Raw genomic sequence first — 24,533 nt, 5'->3', positions numbered from 1 at the left:
CCCTCAGAACACAGCAAGCAGAACCATGTATAAGAGAAATTTTCAGACTGACAGGGTGCAGATGCATTCCTCAAAGCTTCAGGTAAGGAATTTAGGGGGCTTTTTTTCCTTTATTTTATAGAACTGATATAGTATGAAGGAGAAGAGAGAGTGGGGATGGCATGCAGTAAAGGGCTGTGGGTTGGAATCGAGCCCACGGTCACTGCAGCAAGGACCCAGCCTTTGTACATGGAGGCCTGCTCTGCCAGGTGAGCTAATGGGTGCCCGTTGGTAAGGAATTTAAACATGACAGAGCAAAACTGTATTTAGTGTTTAATATCCTAGTCTGTCAGTGTGCCTCAGTTACCATCAACTCTCTGAAGACGCAATTCATTTCAGTGTAAATGTGTGCGGCTATTAGCACTGATCTTTGTGAATTGAGCTGGTTGTGCATCGAGGCTAAATTACATAGAAGGGAGCCAATTTTGTGCCAAATGTATGCATATTGCATAATTTGAATACCTGCAAAAAGCACAGCAGCACCAAGACACTATTTTCTTGGCAGCGCAGTGAGAAGTCACCCTTTGCAGGTGCTTTGAGAAATACACTGTTTCTTTTTGTCTTATTTGGGCAGGTTTAGCAGCCGCAAACGCTGCGCAATCCTTCTGTGCATTCGCCATCTGTAGGGAGACATCGCAGTCAGAAATCAACAGAGTGGATAAAGTTTCCCTTCCTTCATATCTGAGCTTGCATTAGAGCCTTCTTGTATATGTTACAGTAAAAGTTGCAGTCCTCAAAAGAGCATCCTCCTCCTATTTTTTTTTTTTTTTTTTGCATGGCAAATGTTCCCCTCCTTGCTCTGGTACTGGAGCTCTGCTCTCTGAATGTCACAGCTGAAAGCAGCCATAAAGCTCATACATTAAAAAAAAGAAGTTTTCTGGAAAAGCAGTTGTGGCAGGAAATAGAAAATAAATCTGGGTGCATATATCCATTATCAGGGCACGTTATCGTCAGAGGGGAGTCTGCGGAGAGAGAGGAATCCAGGCTGGGTCTCTATGTGCGCCGTAAGATAGGGGAAACCAATTTTCACCTCTTTCCTCCTCATCCCCATCACACTACTTGATTCAGCCCTCGCTAACTCTGCACAACCAGGACTAAATCACTTCATCTAAATAAGCTAGCCAAATGTTTTACACCTCTGCATATTACTGAGTGGCGATAAGGTGCTGGTTCACCATTCCGTGCAAAGCATCTCTTCTTCTTTCCCTTTTTTTGTCCGCTCCGCGGCCCTAACAAAGATGAGCAGGACTGTAAGCTTCTGTGCATGCCAGGGCTGCAGAGATAGAAAAGTGCAAAAATAAGGAGGTGAGAGTATTTTAAAACCCTGCCATTTCTTATACCCTCGACGATAAAACAACAGACAAGCCATATTTTATGTTTGCGTTAAATATTCCCATGTGCGGCACCTCTATGACAGCTTATTCTCGGGCAGATTTATCACAACCCTTATCTGCTCAACTCACCAGACAAAGGCAAAGCTCACAGCTTACACTGTAGCGTACTGATGCCTGAGGCACAAGAACAAAGCATACAATCAATACAAATCTGCAGTCTATATATTGAACAGGAGTGGGTTGACACACATCCTTCCAGTAGCCATACATCACAACTTCCTATTTAATTAGCTCCCTGAAGAGCATTATATGTCTCCTAATTCACTCTGTCTCTCATTGTACTCTGCGCCAGAGAACATCATGTGCCATCCGCGCTAACTGTTGTTGCTCTTTGTTGTGGTGATGAAGGGAATCTATTAATGATGTAGTACAGATTTAAGGAAATATATAATTAGTCTTAACACCAATTAATCAATGTTCTTCATCCAGTTCACCATGGGAAATAATTTATCCTTAATTCTATGATCTGCTACGGTTCAATCAGAAAGATCAAACCTCTCCCTGCGTTAATACCCAGACAGCTCAGGCTCTCATCTAGAGCAAGATAGGTTTTATTTTGAGGTTTATGAGCACACAGGCACTCTCCGATTTATAAGCAATGGAACAAATCTGGAAAGTGCCACCGCATGATATCATATGGAGTCACAAACCCAAGTTTATGACTTAAGGTTATATTTTTGGAAGCGCTGTCCGTGCTCATAAAGCAAACAATAATGTTGTATGTCGAAATGTCCCTTTTATTTTCATGTTATTCATTACTAAGTGATTACATGGAAATCCTTCAAAATCCCCATAAAATCATATTTGTGCTTTTATTCTTAGCCTAATGTGCTTCCTGTATGAATCCATGTGGAACCAACTATCGAGTCCTAAGAAGACTGTAACTAAATATCATATTTATCTGCTTCAAAAGCTGAAAAGTATCAGTTGAATTTCAATCCTCTGTCAAAAGCGCTCATACAGAGACACATAAAGATCTCTTTCTCTTGGTATGAGTATGTTTTCAAACCCAGCAATTCTCATTTATATGTTACTAAACTGGTCCCTTAATTATGTTGTTGTGGCAACATAATCGCTGCCGGGATTATGTTCAGAGGCATTTCTTTTAGGTAACAAAACACTACATTCAGGTTCCAAATACACTTCAGAGAAAGGTGGCAGGTGTACAAAGTGCAGGACGTTGACACCAGAACCTTTGGTTTGCATCCAGACCTCTGTCTTTGGTTTAAGCAATAAAATTACTTTGGATAAGGTTACGGAAAGATTGTGATTTTGGTTACATTTCTATATACATTTCTGGTTACATTGCACTATAGTTCTCACAGTTTCCAGCTGCCATGATATCTATGCAATCCTCTACTATAAAATGTTTAAGTGCAATGGGATGTACATGAAATCAGAGGAGGGAGATACAGAATGCAGAAATCTCAGAGGAAGATTAAAAGAAGGTCAGACTAATAAATAAATAAAAACAAACAGAAGAAAAGATGGGGGATGGGGGCGCATTAACAATCTCATTGCAGGGTTTCACTCTTCATAAATCTGGGTCTTCGTCACCTAATTGCAGATGTGATCTGTTCCATGTCAAACTGTTCCTATACCTTCTAAATCTAGATGTTGTATGTTGGATGTACAGGTTTTAACCATTCATTCATTCATTCATTTCCCATAACCGCTTATCCTGTTCGGGGTTGCGGGGGTGTTGGAGCCTATCCCAGCTGACATTGGGCGAGAGGCAGGGTACAACCTGAACAACACATTCTCACTCCGACCTTGTCACATATTGACATTTTGGTCATGGACTTTCCACGTCCACATACATGCAAGGTACCCTGGGTGCATTGGTTGTTGTGCTCTGGGACACAGTGTCAAGTTCTCTTCTTCAAAGATACAGAAAGAGAGAAACACCAACAGTCATCCCATCACGACAAACATATTTACAGATACTGAACACAGTCCAGCTTTCCTTTAAGGCCAACACATTCTCACTCCTCTGACCTCGTCACATATTGATGTTTGGTCATCAACTTTCCACATCCACATACCCTAAGGTAAGGTACCCTGGGTGCGTTGGTTGTTGGCGTTCTGGGACACTGTGTCAAGTTCTGCCTGTTACATTCATTGTCAGAGAAGGAACAAGAAAAGGAAATTTAACAATTACATACAGTCTCTTTCAAAATAAACGCACTACATTGGTACAACACCGCGAACTGACATTTTTTTCCGTCAACAACAAACACCCATGGTTAGGTTTAGGAAAAAAGAACAGGGTTTGGCTTTAGAATCTTACGGGATGCGAACATCGCTCTCTCAGGTGAAAGTTGGTGTTTGTTAGACCCATCCACCACCCCTCCCGCACGCTCCACTCACTGCATTTCCCCTTGACGTCGTTAAATTATAACAGCAACCGGCCGTGTATCATGCTGATGTTAAAGGATGTCTTTTTTTGTTGGTTTCTGACACTGCAAGTCACTGCTCAAGCGTGGAATTTCAACGACTCTGGAGTGAGACCGGGCCCTTCTGGACAGGTGGCCAGACTATCACAGGGCTGACACATAGAGACAGACAACCATTCACGCTCACATTCACACCTATGGGCAGTTCAGAGTTTTAAGGTTAGGGTTTCAACCATCTAATTGTAATACATTTATATGCAGCATTCAAGAGTGTACAGATATATTTTGGCCCTACTCTTGAAGCCTTCAGAAATGGCACTGAGGAAGATCACCTTTGGATCTTTGGGGATGTCATCACGGAATAAGTGATTTTGTTTACATTTCAAAAAACAGAAAGGGTTAGTTTTAGGCAACAAATTCACTTTGGTTGAGGTAAAGGAGAGATCTTGAGGTCATTTAAATGTTAATCAAAAAGGTAATAAAATAATGCTGTAGTCACAAGGAGTGGATACTATATCATAAGATTGACTTTTGCCGTAAAACAACTAAAATACTTTTTCAGTGAAAATTTTACTGATACGTTTAATATCAACATGCATTTCTTTATTGTGTAGAAAACATCATTTGCTCGGCATTACTTTCCCTTCAAAATATATTTGCCATTTCACATCAGCTGTATTTAAATATAATTTCTAGGACCGCACTGTTTTTAATATATATATTCATCCTGGGTAGATTTGCTGAGTGCTGGTTTCCAGGAATATCCCTCTCCACACTAACACAGGTTCACACATCTACACCTGGAAGCTACCTAGTACAACTCGCTCTTATCCACTGAGCGACCCCAGTGGAGCAAGAGAGGGTTAAGTGCCTTGCTTAAGGGCAACCCAGTGGTGGTTTCTCTTCCCCAGTCTAATTTATCCTGCCTGTCCAAGGATCGACCCAGCAACCCTCCGGTCGAAAGTTCACTCCTGCAACCTTTAGGCCACTTTCTCTTTCTTTGGTTATGCACGGTTGTATGCATATGTCAGTCTGTCTTTGGAAACAAAAGGGAAATAGAGGAATAACATTTGCCTGAGGCTCCCAGCGGTGCGACCACTGCACCTTCCCTCAATAAAGATCTTAAACATACATTACAGTGGATGGGCTTTCCCCTCCCTGCAACAGCACTGCATAACTCACTGCTGTCCTGAAGGATTCTGGGCTGTTAAGGGTGAAAATGAAAATAGTTTCTCTCTTTGTCTAGAGCCAAATACATGAGGGGATTAAATCTGAGAAGCACGCTCACCTTTCCTCAGTTCTTCACCCCCAAAAGGGAAAATATGAATGACTACATACTGGTTAAGGAAAGATTACACTAGAGGAAAATGTCAGCGGGACTAGACCACACTGTCACTAGCGGGAGATATGACAGCGTGTGCATGAGCAGCAGAAAAAAAGACATTACGAGGCTCAAACTCTTGGGCCCTTTTTCAAGTGTATGACTGATCCTGATTTTAATTCAGTGCAATGGCGTCGGGCAGATGCCTAATTTAGTGAAGCTCCGAGCCAACGCTCTATGTTCAAAAAAGCATCTGTCAATTCATGCGAAGATATGAGAATGTAGCATATGTAAGCATATTCGGTGGAGTGAAAATATGTTTGCTAAAAACTCAGTCAGCTATTCAGCCTGCTTTAACAGAAAGATCACATTAGAGACTGCTTATCTCCTGTTGTTCCGGTTATTACTGCATTTACCTCTCAGCTGTTTAGCAACCTGGCCTTAAAGTTATCAAATCACTTACTGTTTTCATATTCTTGATATTCAAGATTGTTCTTTTTTATGTACTCTAAGTACTGCATCATATAAAGTACTGCTTTAAGCATATGTGTACTAACAATAATAATAATTAATATTATCGCTACCGATCTCAACTGTAACCTTCTGACTTCAGTCCTCAGTGTGCACAGAAAAGCTGCATAAAACACACTCATATTTATCAAAATGCTCTCCCTGCTGTGTGTACACAGATCTCTCTGACTGGAAAGGGTGCAGTGCTAAGATGTGGCAAAGAGAACAGGAACCTCTCAGGGGGACTTTTTTATTTGGAGCCTTAATCTTTTCAGCACATTAGAGGTCTCCACCGTGTCTCAGCAGAGTTCAATAATATTTATAAATGTGTGCATTCACAGATTTTGCTCCTAGTGCAAATAAATAGTTGTAGCCTACATACTCTGCCCCAAAACTGTACAGATATGATTTCCAAGTGAGCAGAAGTAGAGTGCAACCGAGTGCATGTAATCAGCAACTGTTACTTACCCATTAATGCATCCGTACTAATAATCCAATAATATCAAATGTAATCATATAACAATCACAGAGGTCACTTTCTGCAGAATGACTATTACTACTGTTGATACTTTTTTACTTTTACTTAACATTTTGGATGCTGGACTTTCTCTACAGTGGACAAGGAATCCAAAAACTGAGAAAAAATCTTGATGAATTGAATTAAAGGGGAATCACGCTTAACAACAGCAAAACTATATGAAAACATCTGCTTACAAACACTCATGCAGTATAATCCAAGTCTCACTTACCCAGCCGTATGCTCAGTACTTCCTAAACACATGCATTTTTCTGGCCACACAGACACAACCTAAATAACCTCGATGTCATCTTAGATTCTCATCCCAATTTTGAATCTCATTTTAATTCATTAACAAAATCTGTATTTCATTATTTACGCAACATAGCTAAGATACAACTGCCAGGGTTTTAACAAAAACTAATACTAAAGACCATATAACTCCTCTTTTACGTAGCCTACACTGGCTTTCAGTATCTTTTAGAAGTGATTTTAAAATCCTTCTATTGGTTTTTACGGCCTACGTCACAGATTCCCTATCACCTTATGTCCTTGCACGAACCCTGAAATCCTCCACAGCTGCTCTTTGAACTGTTCCTACTGTCAAAAACCTTTGGGGATGCTTCTTTTAGCTGCTACGCCCCCAAAATATGGAACGCCCTACCTTTAAATATTGGACTTGTTGGTTCAAACAACGACTCATACCATATCTTTATAATATAGCCTATAACTAGCAGCTATCTGTTTTAATATTCTTAATATGTATTTTTCTATTTGATTAATTAACTGATGGTTTAATTCATTTATTCTTATTCTCATTTCTCCTTGAATGAGTGTTGTATAGTTGTATGGTTTTATTTCTTTGCGTTTGTCTCTGCTGCTGAATTGTAAACCACTTTGAGCTGCATTCTGTACATAAAAGGTGTTATCTAAGTACGACTGCTGCTATACTTCCGCACTTCGGCATACCAGTAGTGCACGCATATGAGCTCTACTTGTGCAGAGTTCACACTCAGCCATGCATGAGACTGTATTGACGTGTTTTAAATCGTAATGTTTTAGCAAAAATGCATGTTTCTGGGAAGTATTGAGCACACAACTGGATAAACGAGACTTAGATTATACTGCACGTGTTGTGTGAGAGTTTGTAAATGGATGTATTGGTATAGTTCTTAAATGCAGTCTGAGTTTACTCCCGTTCGTGAAGAATGTTCACTGTGGAGGCATGTGAGAAAAATAGTTTTCTTCATGAGTTAGCGGTAACATTCTGTGAATAATTGGTATACAAGTGTTCATTTTGCAGGTGAAGTATTCCTTTAACTTTTAATGGAGTCATCTGACTATGTTGTATTTCTACTTTAGTCAAGTTAAGGATCTGAAAACCTCTTGAAGCACTGCGACAGAGTCATAAGTTTGACCACCTGTGGGTCATCAATCAATCTCCTTCATTGGCTTACTATACATACCAATGCGTAATGGCTATGCATAATGAAACAAGGGCTGGCTTTGAGGACATCGCTGGTGGAAGCAAGGACAGAATTAATCTGGTTTCTGTCCAAACAAGGTTAAAAAGGCATGTGACATCATCCCTGTGAAGATAATTGTTGGATTGGATGTTATGCTCTGTCATGTGCACTCAATTTCAGGATGACAAAGTTGTATAACAGAACAATGTGAACACAGGGGTTTATAAATCTGCTGAAAAGACTGTGTACGCTCATTGCTGTGCATACATACACAGGCTTTCTGTGTGACATCGACACAGAGTGAATGCATCTGCTCGCTGGAGCGGTTCAGTTTAAATCTTTTGTGTGGCTTTTGTCTTGTGCGCCGTCTCTTTTATTTGCCTCCTCATTGGCAAAACTTATATGTAACATTTTGCCACTGGCATGTAAATGGAACAAATTCTTTGCATAGAGAAATGAGTCTTTTCACTAAGCAGACTATGCATATAGAGGTCACATCCAAGTCCATCTCTAACTTGTCTGCCTGCAAATATACATAGTCTGTGCGAGAGCAGAAAAGCTGAGCAGCAGCAAATTCAGTTGATAGCGTAGCATTTTCAAAGATCCATGTTATCTACAGTTTCACCGTCCCACATGGATTCTACGAAATTTGGAAATCTGGCCACATGAGATTGGGAGACACTGACCACAAATTCTGATAACATGTTCAGAGATGCAGTGCTCGCATTGCCTTTTCCTCCCCTTTCTCTGGAAAAGGACGGGCAATATGATTATACTTTAGGTCACAAGTCAGATTCCAAATCCCAGTCAGTACGTGCACACAGCTTTTTGAAAGTGACCGTATAGATGAGGTCAAACTTTAAAGCCTATATTTATTTATTTATCCTCTTTTTTCCCTCCCCACATCCTCACTCAAATGAAGACTAAGCTCTGCTTCTGGCTTTCAAACGGAGTGGACAGATTAAGCTGAGTTAGGCCTACTTTCCATAGATGTGTTGGCGTGGCACTTCCATCCACACCCCCCTCCCTCCCTCCCTCTCTCCCCCTCCTCCTCCTCTTGCTCTTTCTGCAAAAACCAGTTAAGAGGTGACGCATCTTTCCTTGTGACACTGGAAGGTAGCTGGAGATTAATAAATGAAAGTGTCCCTTTAAAAAAGTGAAAAAATAAGCAATATTGTTACAACAGTATTTCTTGTCCTTCACATTTCATAGATACCCACAACATACATTTTGAGTGTGTTACTGTTTGTTACTGATAGTGCTGGTGGTGGTGATGATGATGGATGATGATGGTGTGGGTTAGGAAAGTCCAGCTGTTAATGTCACTGTTGGTAAAACTGTAGCCACAAGATTGACATTCAAATTTCGTGATACAGGTTTTTGCATGTATTTTTGTAATTAAGAGCTGTTCAGTTACACCTGCCTCCACTGCTCCACCAAGTAGGATTAAATCTTAATTAGATTAAGTGTGCAAGAGTGAAGAAACAACAACAACAGCAACGTGCAGGAGTGGAGTACTTCAAGACTTTGTTTTAAGATCCAACCATAAACAGAATTTAAGGGGTCATTTTCCTGTTTATCTTTCTTACTCAGAGTCAGACAAACTCATGGAAGACTTTTATTTTGAGGTAGTTCTAAACTAATGTAGAATGATTTGATGAGTAACTGTGAAAACAAATTGTTAAAGGTTCACATTCTTTTCCAATGTGACTACACTTACAATCACATGCTCATATGTAAGAGATTTTGGTTGTTGTAATGGTTCTATCTATCCATCCGCATTGTGAAGACATCACTTCCTCGTACTAGGGCTCGGCAATACATCAATATTATATGAATAGCATGATGTGAGACTAGATATCATCTAAGATTCTGGACATTACAGTATCTTAAGTGTCGCCTTTTCCTGGTTTGAAAGGCTGCTTTACAGTAAAGTGCTGTAATTCTTTTTAACTTATCAGACTGTTCTAGCTGTTCTTTCATTTTCCCTTACCCACTTCGTCGTTATAGCCTCATTACTGATGATTATTTATCAAAAAATTCATTCTGTAATATTTTGTGAAAGCACCGGTGTCAACCCTACAATATTGTCCTAACATCGATATTGTGGTATTCGGTCAAAGATATTTGATTTTTTCCATATTTCTCAGGCCAACTTACAATTTCGAACAAGTAAGAAATAAAGGTCAAAGTGGGACTTCAGCACCAAAAAGACTGTAACTTTGGAAGATTAGCAGGGCTGTTCTGATACAGTTTTTGCTTCCCAATACAGATTCTGATACTTGAACTTGTGTACTGGCCGATAAGCGTACTGATCCTATACCATGGGGTTAAAAAAACAACAACTGTATTCTATGTTTATTGATAAACTATGTAATGTCAGATTGGTGCAAAGGCTCACTATGTTCCAGTACCAGGTGCAGCTTTATGGGCAGGCATTCTCAATACTTGTATCGGTATCAGTATCTCTAAATATTACTAACGTGAATGTCTCACTTGGACTTGAAGCCAAGTATATATTTTTGCATGAAGTAAGGACTTTGGATTTTGGCCCACCCTCAATGGAGTTGTGATATTCACTTCACAACTCACAGCAGTAATCATTAATCCATCATTGGCAAGAAAGGAACATATCAGCATGTGAGTTTTGTTTTAAGACAGACTTGAAAAAAAGCTTTTCTTTATGCTAACTAGCAACCCATTAAAATCTGAGCATCAGATGTTGGAGAGCAGCTGCTAACTTGATCCCATTGACATTCATGTATTTAGGTCAGCAAGGCCATCGTCACATTCAGCGTGCCTTCAAACTGCACACAAAGACATCGATGTGTTCTTGTGACTCGTTGAGAGGGGAAAATTCCCCCCAAACCAATCCACCCCTTTAGATTAACTTTGAATTAAAATTCCACTGTAAGTGAATTATTACATTGGCTGTGTGTCAGTGACTTTGTGTGCTTCATTTCAAATATTGGATTCAGTCAAACCGGAAAATCTGTTTGCTTCTCAAAATACACAACTTGGCATTATAATCAGCCGCAGCACTTGTTTACGGGGAAATGCTGATTAGAACTGGTTCACACGTAGTCGCTTGACTGAAACATATCCCAGTTTATACATAATGTTTTATCACAACATCACAAAAAAAGGAGAACAAACGGACGAATTAAAAACAAGAAAAGGAAGGAATCTCTTTGAAACATTTATTATGAAATTATAAAGGTAGAATAGCACTGTTCAAATAAAGCTTTTTTAAAACAGAATAGGAGTTGCAGTGTACTGAATAACTGGCAGAGTTTATTTCAGATGTAATTAATGTATACCCAGCAATGAAATCAAATAATAAAAAAAAAGGAAAAGGAGAAAGCAGGGCAAATAAATAAAACAAACGGAAAATAAAACAAGTCCATTATTGTTTAACACAGCACATTAGGCAAGATTACCAGGAGTTCAATTTACATGAAACATCTCATATATACAAGAAAGATTTACATCGATGAGGGTTACAGAGTCTTTGTGAGCTATGGGGCCCAGTGGCAAAGCAGTCAATGGCAGTCACATTTCAAGTCAAGTGTGGCTCTTTGCTTGAGGGGGGTTTTGGCTGGCAATGCCATTATCACAACTATTAGTCTAGACACTGGCACACGCTAGTGACAGAGCAGCAGCCTGTGTGTCACTTGACACAACAACCCAATGACAAGGACACGTCTCCCTCTGGGTTTGTCATGTCAGGACATACAGCACCACTTTGCCCATCTTTTACACACACCCTCGTCTCTCCAGTGATAAAGGGAGAGAAGACGGTAACGGGAAGAAAGTGGGGCTACGTGCTGAACACAAAGCACCCTCATCTGTCACAAATGATCAGAACACAAAGGTGAACACAGCCTTGGTGATTTAACATTGCATGTAACTGCATTGACCCCGATAAAACATGGGTGAAAGGTGTGGGCTGGAGACGGGGAAAGATAAGGAGTGGGTGGAGGGGCCAAGTGAGGAGTGGAGAGGAGAGATGGGTCGTCAGGGTGGGCGTGGGAGGGGAGGGGGGAGGGGGGCATTCAAACAATGAAGTAGCATCATAACTTCATCTTTTTATATCATTTGTTTTTTTCTCTTTTGTAGACAAGCAAGTAGTCAAGAAACATTTTCTTCCACCCTCTACTCTTATATTTAAGGTAAAATTTGAGAGATTTCAGATGAGGTGTTGATACCGTAAGTGTTTCTTTAAAGCTGCAGTTTGTCTTTTTCTCACCATGCAGTGTTAGAAAAATTATGAAGCTAGTATGTCAACTTGATTGATTGCCTTAGAAAAACGGGAAATGTGTTTTGTGGATTAGTGAAAACATGGAGATGAATTAAGTAATGACAGTCCCACAAAAGCCACAATGACTTTGTGGTTTTTTTAGCGCATGCAAAACATTAATTTCACAAAGCAAACCCCCTGAAGATTGATCATCAATCAATTCGCTTTGAGAAATTGCAGAAATGGATGATGAATTTGAGATAAATGGGTTGCCAGCCCTTACATGATGGACAAACAACAAACCGAGAAGAAAAAATAAAATCACATTCGCACGCACACGTAAGACCTTTTGATACATGACGATATTTGTCATTATCAAAACTGTACAGTACAAATTTCCAAAGAATAAAACAGTGTAATGATGAGGAAAGGTGTCTCAACATATGTATGGAAATGGTTAAGAGACAGAAATAAAAATAAAATGTTCACAGAAATAAATTATAAAAAAAAAAAAAATCAAATGTAATTCCTGGTAATTTGCCATCATCTGTGTTTTGGCAATACTGTCCCTGGCAGTTAGAGACAACAAAGAAAGAAAAAAAACAAAAGGCTATAAATAAATAAATATATAAATATATTAAAAATCAGTAGCACTTCATTTTTCTCAACAGAGGAAAATAAAAACATATAAATGAACTCCACAGTTCAGCCAGTGTACCAACAGGGAGCTTTGATTTATTTTGTTGTTTTGTGCAGACAAAACTGGATCCCCCTTGGGGCAATAATCTACTCTGGTAGCACTCACACCCACTACCTTAGTATAGCCCGCAATCCATTTCATTTCCTTTTACCCACCTAGACATAGAAGACATGACAAGTTTTTTAAAGAAATACAATGTTCTCTACAGTAAAGAGCCCTGCAAATCCTCCACTGATGATTTAAAGCTTTGATAGAAACTTCACTCGCAGACTTATTGGCTTACGATCTCCTGATAGCTACATTTGTTTTGAGGATCTGCTACATTTTACTCAATAAGACAATGCAGTATGGGTTATTCTCCTTGCGTCTACCGGTAGTTTGATTAATCATTTAACTGATGTTGGCAGCAGACGCAGTTGCAGACAACACAGAATCTGCTCAAAGATTGCGTTGATTAAATTCTTTGTAGTTTATTTGTCCAGTTTAAGCATTTATTCATACGCACAGCAACGGTGAGACAAGTCGGCGTCCTTATTTTCAATCCACTGGAGCATCTTCAGTCAAAAGCGCCACAGACATGTACAGTATGAGTGATCACAAACACAGCATCCCGAAGAAGTGACAGGATAGCTGAGGAGAAGGATGTATGATCACAGTCGGCAACAATCACTGGCCTCTCTCCATCTTCCTGTTTCATACCGCCAAACTCTGTGTCAGCACAACCCAGAAGATATTGCAACAGACTTTTCCCCTCAGGTGCAACATTGTCATAGTTCATTAATCTTCTCAAACTTCTCCTGCTGCCATCAGCCCCCGTACGTACTACTAATCCCCTTATTAATGTGGCAAATGAACCTGCACAAGAAGGACGACTCCCCCAAGGCTCCATAATTACAATGGTCTGTACAAACTCCTGTTTGCATAGAATGTCCATTCATTAAATGTACTGACAAGACAACTTCAGGAATACCCTGCAAAACATTCCCTGTTTCTTCCTCACAGGTCTCTCTCTCTCATCCTGCTCTTTAAACTGAATCTTCTGTAATATCTAATTGCCTGCTCATTTTTATTTGTTGGCTGATACTGTAACACAAGTCTCTTTTCATTGCAGTGGTCACAACAAGAGGGAAAATGATACATGAGCTGGACACAGACAGAAGAATTCAACACTGTATTATCTCGATTAAGTCAACCTCATATGCATATGTTGTCAGATGTTCTATATGTGCTCTGACTATAGTGAAGCTGCACAAAAGGGAGCTGCTGTACTGTGTCCCCAGAGCTGAAAGCGTGGTCTGTGCTGCAGGAGAGCACATCAGAGCAGTGTGGGCTAACTGAACTGTAGGTGCAGACTTTCACTCAGCGCTTGCATCTTTTCCGCCATGCAAGAAAAAACACTAATAACCCACAGCAATTAAGCCTTTTTGCACATGAGGTGTTCAGGCCACATGGATGCACAACTGAATATCCCATATAAGGGCCCATAATCGTGCATCCTAGCAGATAATGTATATTACCATAAGAAAGCGAGGGGAAAGAGGACCCATCTTGTGTGTCTGTGAGAATGCACACGTGAATCTACATACTAACTCAACAGACAGTAATCAGCCTTAAACTCACATTCACCACGGGATTCATCCAAGGTTAATGGCGAGGAGTGAGAATTTACAATACGGATTGAAATCGATTTTTCGTACACCATCTCCGTGACTACTCTCAAACCCCGCACCCTCAGTTAAACCATGTTAATGTGTCCATAACATGAGCCTTGGGATCTGGCGCACACTACATGGTTAATGCGTAGCCACTGGGCTCGTGTTATGTTAGTGAACCACATCTCTGTCTCCCCGTAAGACTACTGAAAGGAAGAAAGTAAGACTGATGGTGAAACGGCTATGATTATACTTGGTTTCTTAGATGCTTGTGTTGCCTTGTGAAACTAGGACAGTGTTTTCATGCTTTTTTCCTCAGTGTTGTTTACACTAATGTAGGTCCCTGGAGGGTAAATAATAAGTGGGAAAAAAAGAAAGGCAAGGAAAGGATTGCTTCTATTGCTATCAGCAAAGTTTGGGGTCTCTATAAAGCTGATTCCACCAGGCATTCGTCTGTGATGACACTGATGTAGATGTCTGCTATTTCTATTCCCTATGTTCTGTGTTATCTGACAGGAAGGCACCGCTGAAACCTGCGTGCTTTGCTGTTGTCCCCCCCTCCCCCCCTTCTTTCTCTGCACCTTTTCTGTTGATCAATTTCCTTTCAGTTTCCTTATTTATTTATTGATTGGTGCTGACGTTGCACGGACGTGACTCTTGAGAACTGGAACGAAATGGCTTTCAAAATTCTTGGAGAGAAGGTCAATTTTAAAAGCTATTTTCCCTCAGCTGAACACACTTCTTTCTCTTGAACGTCCTCTTTCGCTTAATTGCTTATTTCATGTCAACTTCAGGCAACAATGGGTGATTGATGACTGTTTGTTACTCATAAGGCAACAACGTAAATGCTGAACTTCATCATTCTATCATATCCCCTTTGTGATGCTTTTTTTGGCGGAACAATTCAGCACCTTAGCTCGTCCTGAATGCAGCGCATCAAACCAGGTTTTAAAACTGAAAAATAACTGGTAATAACTCCAGATAATATTGACATATTTTTATCATCTATGTATGTATAAGAAATCTTTTAATAATGCAGTTCTTATCTTTTTCCAAAGCGCTCCTGCTCTGCGGGGAATATGATATGATAATCCTGTGATATTACCTTTTGGATATACTGTCTGTTTAAAGAATCACTCATGGGTAATTGGTATTTTTGGGGGGTTCTACTTGTTTTTTTTTTTTTAAATTACATCTCCTCTCTGTTTTTATTCAAAGCGCAGGCAGAGTTCAAAAAGAAACTGCACATGCTGGATGAGCGTCCTCTTATCAATACTCATAAAATAGAGATGACATGCACATGTCAATACAGCTGCGTGCACTGAGCAAAACAATCAAAATATGGATGGAACAATGGCAATGGAGAACGCACCCCCGCTTTATCCAGTAAGACGTGTCAGTGCAGTGGGTGCAATCGTTTTACCACAATCAATAACTGCCATTTAACCTCAAATCTGAAGTGGGATCCTTATCGCTGAGATGTTTTGGAATAATTACAACTGAGACCCAACCAGATAGTCTTCATTACAAATCTCCAAAGAAAGATATTAGCAAAAAGTGGAAAGGTAGAAAATTACTTTTTCTCTCTAATAATAAGGAAATGGAGATAAGAAAGCATACCCTTGTATGCAGTCAAATATATTAGTGCATATTAATTGGAGTATTTCATAGATATTGCTAAAGGGAAGGATATCTTACTTCCCCTGGAGTATTCATGGTAGTGGCTTTTGTCTGGATCTAAATGATTTAGTATAATCAACACATAAATACCAGTTTGATTATGAATTTGTGACATGACATGATTATAAGATGCTTATGTTTCATGTTCCATGTCTAAAAATGGGTGAGGATGAACCACCTGGGCTGCTTTGTCTCATTAAGGTGTGAAAACAAAGTAGATTTAGACTGAGGCACAACTCGAGGTCAATTCCAACTTGCTGCTCCTGCATGGATTATGCTCTGTACAAGTACACAGAAAAGTATGAATCAAATTGTACATAACATTTCAGAGTGTGAGCCAAAGTATCTGCAGCAGCAAATCATTTATATTATCAATGGCACTGCTGGCTCTGTTTGTGTGCTTCTTTGAATCATTTGTCAGAATTATTGATCCTAATAAATCCTGTGTGGTATTGTGGGGTGACTGAATGAATCAATGAAGTTGTGCTTACAGTATAGTGTCATATCTCATGTGTCCTGCTCTAGGGTTGAATACCCCCTGACGCCCACCGCCACCGCCACCCATTTCATCACCTTGTCTCATCTCTCTGTCTCTCACACACATCACCAACCACACACACACACACACGCTCACACCACCAGCGCCTGGCAAATGACGCCAAACTGAATGCCTCTTTTGACTGCTACCTCTCACACAGAAACACATTAAATGCAACCCCAGATGCAGTGACCCGGAGGTATGCATCGATAGGAGTCGCACAGTGTCACCCCTGTAATTCCACACTCTCTTCCGGAAAGATCTTATCACTCACATCTCTAACTGCCATTATCAATCTTCCCTGTGCAGCCTCTACATCATTAGGCAAGAGTATTTCACTAAGAACACCAACATAGGTTTCACTCCTTTCTTCTCCTCCCTTGCATTTATAAGTCCACTGCAGGTTGGCGTAGTGCCAGGCTGTGCCATGCAGCGCAACACTGCCACCTAAAGGTTCAGTACCACCACCCGTCAAGCCTGACCCACTGACAACACTCTCACTCTGCCTCCCTTTTATTTCCTCCCCTCTGCACACTCTCCTCTTCCCTCGTCTCTGCTGCTCCCCGTATTTGTCCACGTGTGTTCCAACTGTGTGTTGTGTAGTGGTGCTTTATTAGCAGAAAAATTAATAAGGCTTTGATAAAAAAGCAGCATGGATTACGTTGAAATTTGAGGCTCATTATTGGCTAATCCTTTTTGAATTGGATGTGTATCAAGTTCCAGACAAGCTTCACTCAGTTCGCTAGTGTGCTTTGAAAGGAGGCATTTAATTCGAGCTTAGATGATGTGGCAAAGCCTACAGTGACATTCACAATGCCACCCCGGCAGACTAATTATTGACTGTTGTTATTGCTGCAGGTGCTGAAAAGGTTACAAAGTCTTTTGTGATATAACAATACACACCAAAAACAAATAAACGAACAAAAAAACATGAATACACTCAGAGTTTCATGAGAGAGAGAGGTGAAAAGTCAGCTTTTTTTTGTTTTTGTTTTGGGAAGAATGTGTGCAGCATTTATCTAGGATGAAAACAGTAATCTGAGTAGATAGGCAAGAAAAAAATGTTTCTTTCACAAAGAACATTGAGTCACAATTAATGTTATGTTGGTACATTTTTACCAGTGATCTAACCTGGGTGCTGAATGGACAAAATAAGGCAAGGCAATCACTCACCCACTTGCATTTTGTTAAATATGAATTAAATATTAATGACAAAACATCAGTCTATAATTATTCCCCCAAAGTTATGCGTGTGATTGTTGAGTCCGTAATCAACTGCATTAATTAGCAGTTGTTTGAGTTACTTTCGCTCTTTTTTTTTTTTCTTTTTTAAGTTTGAGAAATAGTGGAACTTGCTGAAGCAGTATGTCTCCTGTACTCTTTTCTGTTGCTTCAGTAACTTAGAGTGAGTCTCTAATCTAGACTGGCACTTTAGCACTGTGGCACAGGGCAGTTATAGGCAGTACTTATAGACCAGTAAAAGTGCTCTTTTACCTGCTGTCTGGTGTGCATGGGCCCCTTCGTCTTGAACCCTCCTTGGGAGCTGCACTCTGAGGCACTGAAGTGGTCGGAGCTCGTGGAGGACCTCTTGGAAAGCGTGTCACAGCCCCCAACAAATGTGTTATCCAATGGGAGCTCCTGAATCACGTGATGCTTCTTCACCGAGACCGGCGTGTCGGCCTTGAGGTGGAAGGCCGATTGCGGCGAGGCGGACTTGTAGTGCCGGGCCAGGTCTGGGCTGCTGGGTTTGAAGGTTGTGGTGGGTGTGGCATTCCAATCAAAGCGTCCAATCCCTTGCTCCTCCAGCTCGGTGGGCAGACTGATGGTTCCGTTGATCGGCTCGTGGGCAGGATCGTCAGGTTTGTTCCCCTCGATGGTGACAAAGTTGAGCAGGGAGCTTTTAGGGGATTTCCTTTTCTTGCGCTTTTTCTTCTTGTTCTGCTTGTTCTCTGTGTTGGGTGACATCCACTCCGCCCCCTGTTTTTTCCTCTGTGCAGCTTTGAACCTGGAAGCGTGGCGGCAGCGCAGGAGCACGGTGACAAAGATGACAATAATCACCACTAAGGCGCCGGTAACAAAGGCTATCATTATAGTTAAATAGTCACCGCTTTGATAAGTTTCACTGCTTTCGCCAATGTTTCGGTCAATTGGGGTCTCCATAGTGCGTCGGATGAGATCATAGATGAGTGTAGAGTTACCCACAGTGTCATTGACATATAGAAATACCAGCACCAGCGTATGGAGGGACTTGGGATATCCCAGGTCACTGATATTGACCACTAATCTGTGTAAGCCTATGTCAGTCACTGCTGGTTTTTCCTCCAGAGTAATATTCCCTGTGACAGGGTCAATTCTGAACAGACCTTTGTTATTCCCACTCACAATGGTGTATTTGAGTTCAGCGTTCATCCCTGTATCACCGTCTACAGCAAACACCTCTGCAACCACAGATCCTGGGATAGAGGAGAGTGGGACGAGCTTGAAAGATGTGTTAGAGGGGGGGTAGATGACAATGGGGGTGTTGTCGTTCACATCGATGACATTGATGGTCACCTTGGCGGCCGAGGAGCAAGGAGGCCTGCCGCTGTCCACAGCTCTGACATCAAAAGTGTAGGAGCTCTGTTGCTCCCTATCAAATGACACATTAGATTTTATCACCCCAGAGTAAGGATCCAGTATAAAGTTCTCATTGTCATTCAGTATGGAAAGAGAAACAGCAGCATTTTCACCGGCATCCGAATCTGTCACAGTTATCACCCCCACAGTGCTGTATTTAGGAAGATTCTCCGACACAAAGAATTGAAAGTGGTTGTGTGTGAACTTGGGGTTGTTATCGTTTTCATCCAGCACAGTTACAATGACAGCTGCCTGCGTTTGCAGAGGGGGTGTCCCGTTATCTCTCGCCGTTACAGTGAAGAGAAACCTATCCTGATCCTCCCGGTCAAAAACCCTGGATGCAGTCAGGACCCCTGTTTTGCGGTCGAGATCGAAGAATGATGCATTAGGTCCCAGCTGATAAACTATCTCAGCGTTTTTCCCACTGTCCTCATCCGTGGCACTGAGAGTAGTGAGGAACAGGTCGCGTTTGTTGTTCTCCATAACAGCCAGCTCAATAACTGGCTGAGTAAAAATAGGCGGGTTGTCATTCTCATCCTCCAGCCTCACTCTTACCAAAGCAGTCTGATTCAAGCTCGGCTTCCCAGAGTCAGACGCTACAATTTTAAAGTTGTATTCCTTGGTCCCTTCGTAGTCAAGCAGCGCAGATGTCTCTAAGAGATACTGGTTATCGTACACGGCCTTGAGATGGAAGGGCACATCCTTCTCTATGAAACAAATGACCTTGCCGTTGATGTCAGTGTCTTTGTCTGACACTGTGATGAGAGCTATCTTGGTATTGATGGGATCCTTCTCCGAGAGGAAAACAGTCCCATTAATGGGACTGATTATGTATCTCAGGTCTATATTAGGTGGATTGTCATTAACATCAGTCACATTTATGGTAACAGTGGCTCTGGCTGGACTGGAGCTGCCATCACTGGCTAAAACAGAGAGCTTATGAATAGCAGTCTCCTCTCTGTCCAGGAGCCTCTGCACTGTAATTAGGCCAGATGTTGTGTTTAATGCAAAGAGTCTTTTCGTTGCAGGAGACACCTGAGTCCCAAATACGTAGCGTATCTCTGCATTTGCCCCTATGTCTGCATCTGTGGCCTGGAGCTGCACAACAGACGTGCCAATAGGGGAGTTCTCTGGTATATGCACTTCTATCTGACTCTCTTTAAACACCGGTCTGTTATCGTTGACATCCGTGACTGTGACTTGGAGAATGGCAGTGCTGGATTTCTGTGGACTGCCACCATCCTCCACTTTGATCTTCATCACATATGTATCCTTCTGCTCTCTGTCCAGATTCTGCTGCACAATGAGCTGGGGCCACTTCTCCCCCTCAGGCGTTTCAACTATGTCTAAGCCGAAGGCACTCTGCCCGTTGATCAGCTCGTATTTGTGGACACTGTTGGGGCCAGTGTCTGGGTCAGTGGCAGAAGGAATAGCAAATCGACTGTTAATGAGCGTGTTCTCGGGGATGGAGATGTTGATCACAGGGGACGGGAACATGGGGGCATTATCGTTTGTGTCTTTGACAATTATTTTGATCTTAATCAGCCTGAAATAATCATTAGGCAGGATGACCACTTCAATTTCAAAGGAGCACTCGCTGTCCTCAAACGAGGGACCGGGGCACAACTTCTCCCTGTCGATTCGGTTTGATGTTGTGAATATCTCGCCTGTGCTGCTCAGAACACGGACCAGTGGGTTATCTCCTGCTTTGGAGACGAGCCGGTACACGAGATTAGCACTTGCTCCGGTGGCAGCATTTGTATGGGAAATGTTTAGGTCCTTTGGTATGTTTCCAATGAGGACATTTTCCTGCAACTCCTCTCTGATGGGGTAGATTAGCTCTTGGGCTATTGAGGGATCGAGCCATATGCAGGCAAGTAGGGCACCCAACAGGTAATAGTCTTTTAGATCCATGACAGCGTAAATGTGTTCCCAGGCTTCACAACTCAAAAGCGTTCTTTCTAAGCAACGATGTTACAGGCAGCGACTCCTTGCATGTGATGGCAGGAATCTTCCACGGACAAACCTACGAATACACGACAGAGTTTCTCTTCAGTGAAATAACTTTGCCATGCACAGTAATCAAATGTCATCAACAAACACCAAAGAGCCATCTATTGTCCACTTTTACATTATACACTATAAAATCTGCCCCCAAAGGCCTTTATCAACATTTCATAGAAGAAGAAAAAATCAACAAAAACACTGCAGCAACCATTTAGGCAGCCATTCATGTCTGTTGCTCCCCTTCTAAATCCTCCACATTTTATGGTCACTAAGAAATTTCCAGCGCCTCGAACCCCCATGGCCAAAAAACTTCACAACACATTACACACTCTTATTAATTTTACACTTAAATTGCCAAAATTAAAGAGCTTTAGCTGTGTGTGGGCTCCTAAACGAATGAATACGCATGAATGAAGCCTACAAAATGAGCTCAGACAGATTCTTAGTGGGCAACTGAGACCTATTCTTATCATACATACCCAAATCCGTTACAGCGCAGGAGAAAAACTGGAGTGTGTCAGCTCATAGTCTTCTCTTCCAGTGTGCCTGCGAGCTTATTCGGGTAAAGGATATCCTTCTCAGTCAGATCAAGCTTTGGGTCCAGGGAAAAAGAGGCAGGAAAAAAATCATAAAATTCGCCCCGCAGGAGTAATCAGACTCAAGAACAGGTTTTGGCTAAAAGCAGCTGGTCACACAAACTGGGGTAAATTAGAGGCTGCATATGTCGCAGTTCCGTTTCCCCCATTTAACTTCAGGAATAGACAGGATCTAATTGTGCGACCTGCAGTGATTGCGGTGATCAGCGTCGCTCTCCAGCAGACACAGCCAGGTGGTCAGTGGTTTGTGGTGTCTTCCATTAGTCCCAAAATCAATGCTCATCTCCCGTACACGTCCCGAGAAAACCGGCGTCTTCTTTTTTCTCCTCTCCCTCTCTCCCTCTCTCTGTGTCTCTCCCGGCTACCTGTTAAGGTGAAGGCGCCGACGAGGTGAACGCAAGAGGAGACAGTGATGTCCCGTCATGTTTCAAGTTCACGGAGCTCCATCAGTGATCAGCCGACAGACGCACAAGGTTAAAAAAAAAGATCATGAAGGCATTTAAGCAACAACAAAAAAGAGAAACCTCAGAGTCGATCCCACTTGGAGAAAGCCAGGCTAAATATTAAGGCTTGTTCAGTGTGACACCGATGCGCAGCGCGTATGTGCCGTTTATCCTTGCACTCTCACTCCCGGAGCAGAATATCTTGCACTAACTCTGTGTAAACCCATAGGAGGGGTGGTGAAGTACACCACACCGACGTCCCCCCTCCCACCTCCCACCCCGCCGACCCTCGTCATTGGACACCGCCCCTCTCTTTCAGTGGCGTCGACAGCCCGAGCGGCAACAGGATTGGCCCGGAGTCACGTCACTTAATGCAGACCGGAGGGTTGTCCGCGGTGAGATGCTCCGTGAAGATGCTGCAGGCTGCAGAGACGCTTAACCAAAAACCCCGAGGCTGGAGGAGGAGGAGGAGGAGTGAGGGAGAGGGGGGGTGATGATGATGACGACGATGATGATGATGATGAAGCTGCTTGTGCTGCTGGTGATAATGTAAGGGAAAAAAAGAGTGGCTGTCCTCTCACACTGTTGATGATTATATAAAGGCAGATAGCAGTCATTGGCTCTAAAGGGACGCATCAAACGCACAAGCCAACCTGTTAGGCTGTTGTCAGGTAGGCTGCGTTAATTGGGGTGGACGCAAAAAGCCACGAGACTGATTAAAAACGATGAACTGCAACGGTTTCCCAAATGCATATGACTTGCAGAGAACAGGCATGTACAATACGAGCCTTGTGTGAGAGTCACTAATAATTGCACTCCAGACAGAGAAGCCGTTGTCTAAGCATGTTTGCACAGGGTGCATATTCACGCTCGGCACCCCCGCGGCCAGTCATCAGCATTTGTCCGTAAGAAATAACCTTGACAGTTATCCCAGTCATCAAAGCCGTGCAGCATCATGTGGCGCGGGGCTCTCTCTGCGTAATGGGTGAATTGCAATTTCTTTTTTAAGTTTACTGCCTCGCGCCAGAGCTGCGACGATCTGAGGAGGCTGTGATGTGACTTTGGAATTGCCCGCAACCGCAGATGATCTTACTTGACAAGTTTCAAAGCAACAAGAGGGAAGCTGAACTGTGTAAGTGAGCCGAGTAACCCCTCCAAAATGACATGTCAGAAGTGGCACAATGCAACTAGAAAACAGCAGATTTAATAAAATGGAAATCAGAGTCAGCCGTACAGATCCAGGCATCCTTTAATGCGCACTGCCATCCAATCATTACTTAATTTCAATGCAGTAGATAACCCTCAGTTTCATCCACGGCTCTCTGTCTGTGCTGCTGCTGTTGAGAAAGGCAAGCTGTTGAGCTCAAAGGCTGAGTAGCCTGCCCATGGTGAACACTGCCATCTTGAGGTGCTCTTACACAAATGCCTGAACTGCACTGTGAGCTCCATGGCTCCAGAAAACAACTGACTGCACATTTCTGAACCGAGACTCCATGTACATGCTCTTCGACAACAGCGAGAAGCAGCAGCGGAATAAATGGTACAATGGGTGACTCAGAGAGAAGCAAAGTGTGAAGGAAGAGACAGCAAACGTGAGAATAAGGCAAATGGTGACGAGAGTGATGCAAGGGACACGGGACCCAAACTGTTGAGGTGAGAACCAGGCTGCCGATGTCTCCCGAGAGGCTGGCTTATTGCCTGGTCAGCAGTCCATTAGCACAGCCAACCTGATGACCTGACCGTTCTGCCTCTGGATCCAGCCGTCAGTGTCCTTTGCTGGGAGAGAGCAGCTAAAGGAGTGATCTGTCACTTCAGTTTAAAGTCTGACACCCTGATGTGGAGGGAAAAGTGACAACATAACTGTCTACAGTGGCGAAACACTTTCTTGCTCTGCTGTCCAGCTGGAGTCATTAGGAACTCATCGCTTGCTTTTACTTGCTCACGGGGAGCCTGTGTGTGTGTGTGTGTGTGTGTGTGTGTGTGTGTGTGTGTGTGTGTGTGTGTGTGTGTGTGTGTGTGCGCGTCTTGGGTTTTGCTGCAAAACAAGAATTATGTTTCGATTTAATGGGAATCTCCAACACTGCCAGGTCTCTGAGGTGTTTGTGTGTGTTAGCGCTGGGGCGCAGTGATTGGGATTGTTGGACAGCGAGAACACTTTGAAAGCCAGAAATACCCACATCTTGTGAGGTAATTATTTACACACTGGTATTGATCACCAAATATATCAAACCTCCACACACATATTATGGTCATTGTGTGTCAGGGGTCAATAAAATCTTATTTATGGCACTGTAATGCAGGAGCGTAGCTGCAAAATCAGGGCCCTGTGCATATGTAGTCTCTGTGTGCCCCCAGCCCCTTGTCTCTTGATCCATATCGCTCTTGTGCACCTTCTAAATTTACTTTTATGAAGTGAAT

The 24,533-nt window shown here is 42.2% G+C and overlaps 1 protein-coding gene across 4 annotated transcripts in view; it reads right to left on the bottom strand.

Moving 5' to 3' along the window:
- LOC126393385 (protocadherin-9) overlaps positions 1 to 22,323 on the bottom strand; it is a 317,522-nt gene extending 295,199 nt beyond the window's left edge. For all 4 annotated transcript variants that reach the window (XM_050049530.1, XM_050049547.1, XM_050049540.1 and 1 more), the window contains exons 1-2: positions 21,556 to 22,323; positions 17,948 to 21,095 (exon numbers count right to left, since the gene is read on the bottom strand). In XM_050049530.1, coding sequence (XP_049905487.1) covers positions 17,948 to 20,983 — 3,036 coding nt within the window. In that variant the 5' untranslated portion in view covers positions 20,984 to 21,095; positions 21,556 to 22,323. The remainder of the gene's footprint in view (positions 1 to 17,947; positions 21,096 to 21,555) is intronic.
- Between the last annotated feature and the right edge of the window lie 2,210 nt (positions 22,324 to 24,533).

The sequence above is a fragment of the Epinephelus moara genome, chromosome 1, assembly GCF_006386435.1.
Source record: "Epinephelus moara isolate mb chromosome 1, YSFRI_EMoa_1.0, whole genome shotgun sequence".
Taxonomy (NCBI): domain Eukaryota; kingdom Metazoa; phylum Chordata; class Actinopteri; order Perciformes; family Serranidae; genus Epinephelus; species Epinephelus moara.
The sequence above is the reverse complement of the archived record's forward strand: the minus strand, read 5'-3'. Positions and strand labels throughout refer to the sequence as shown.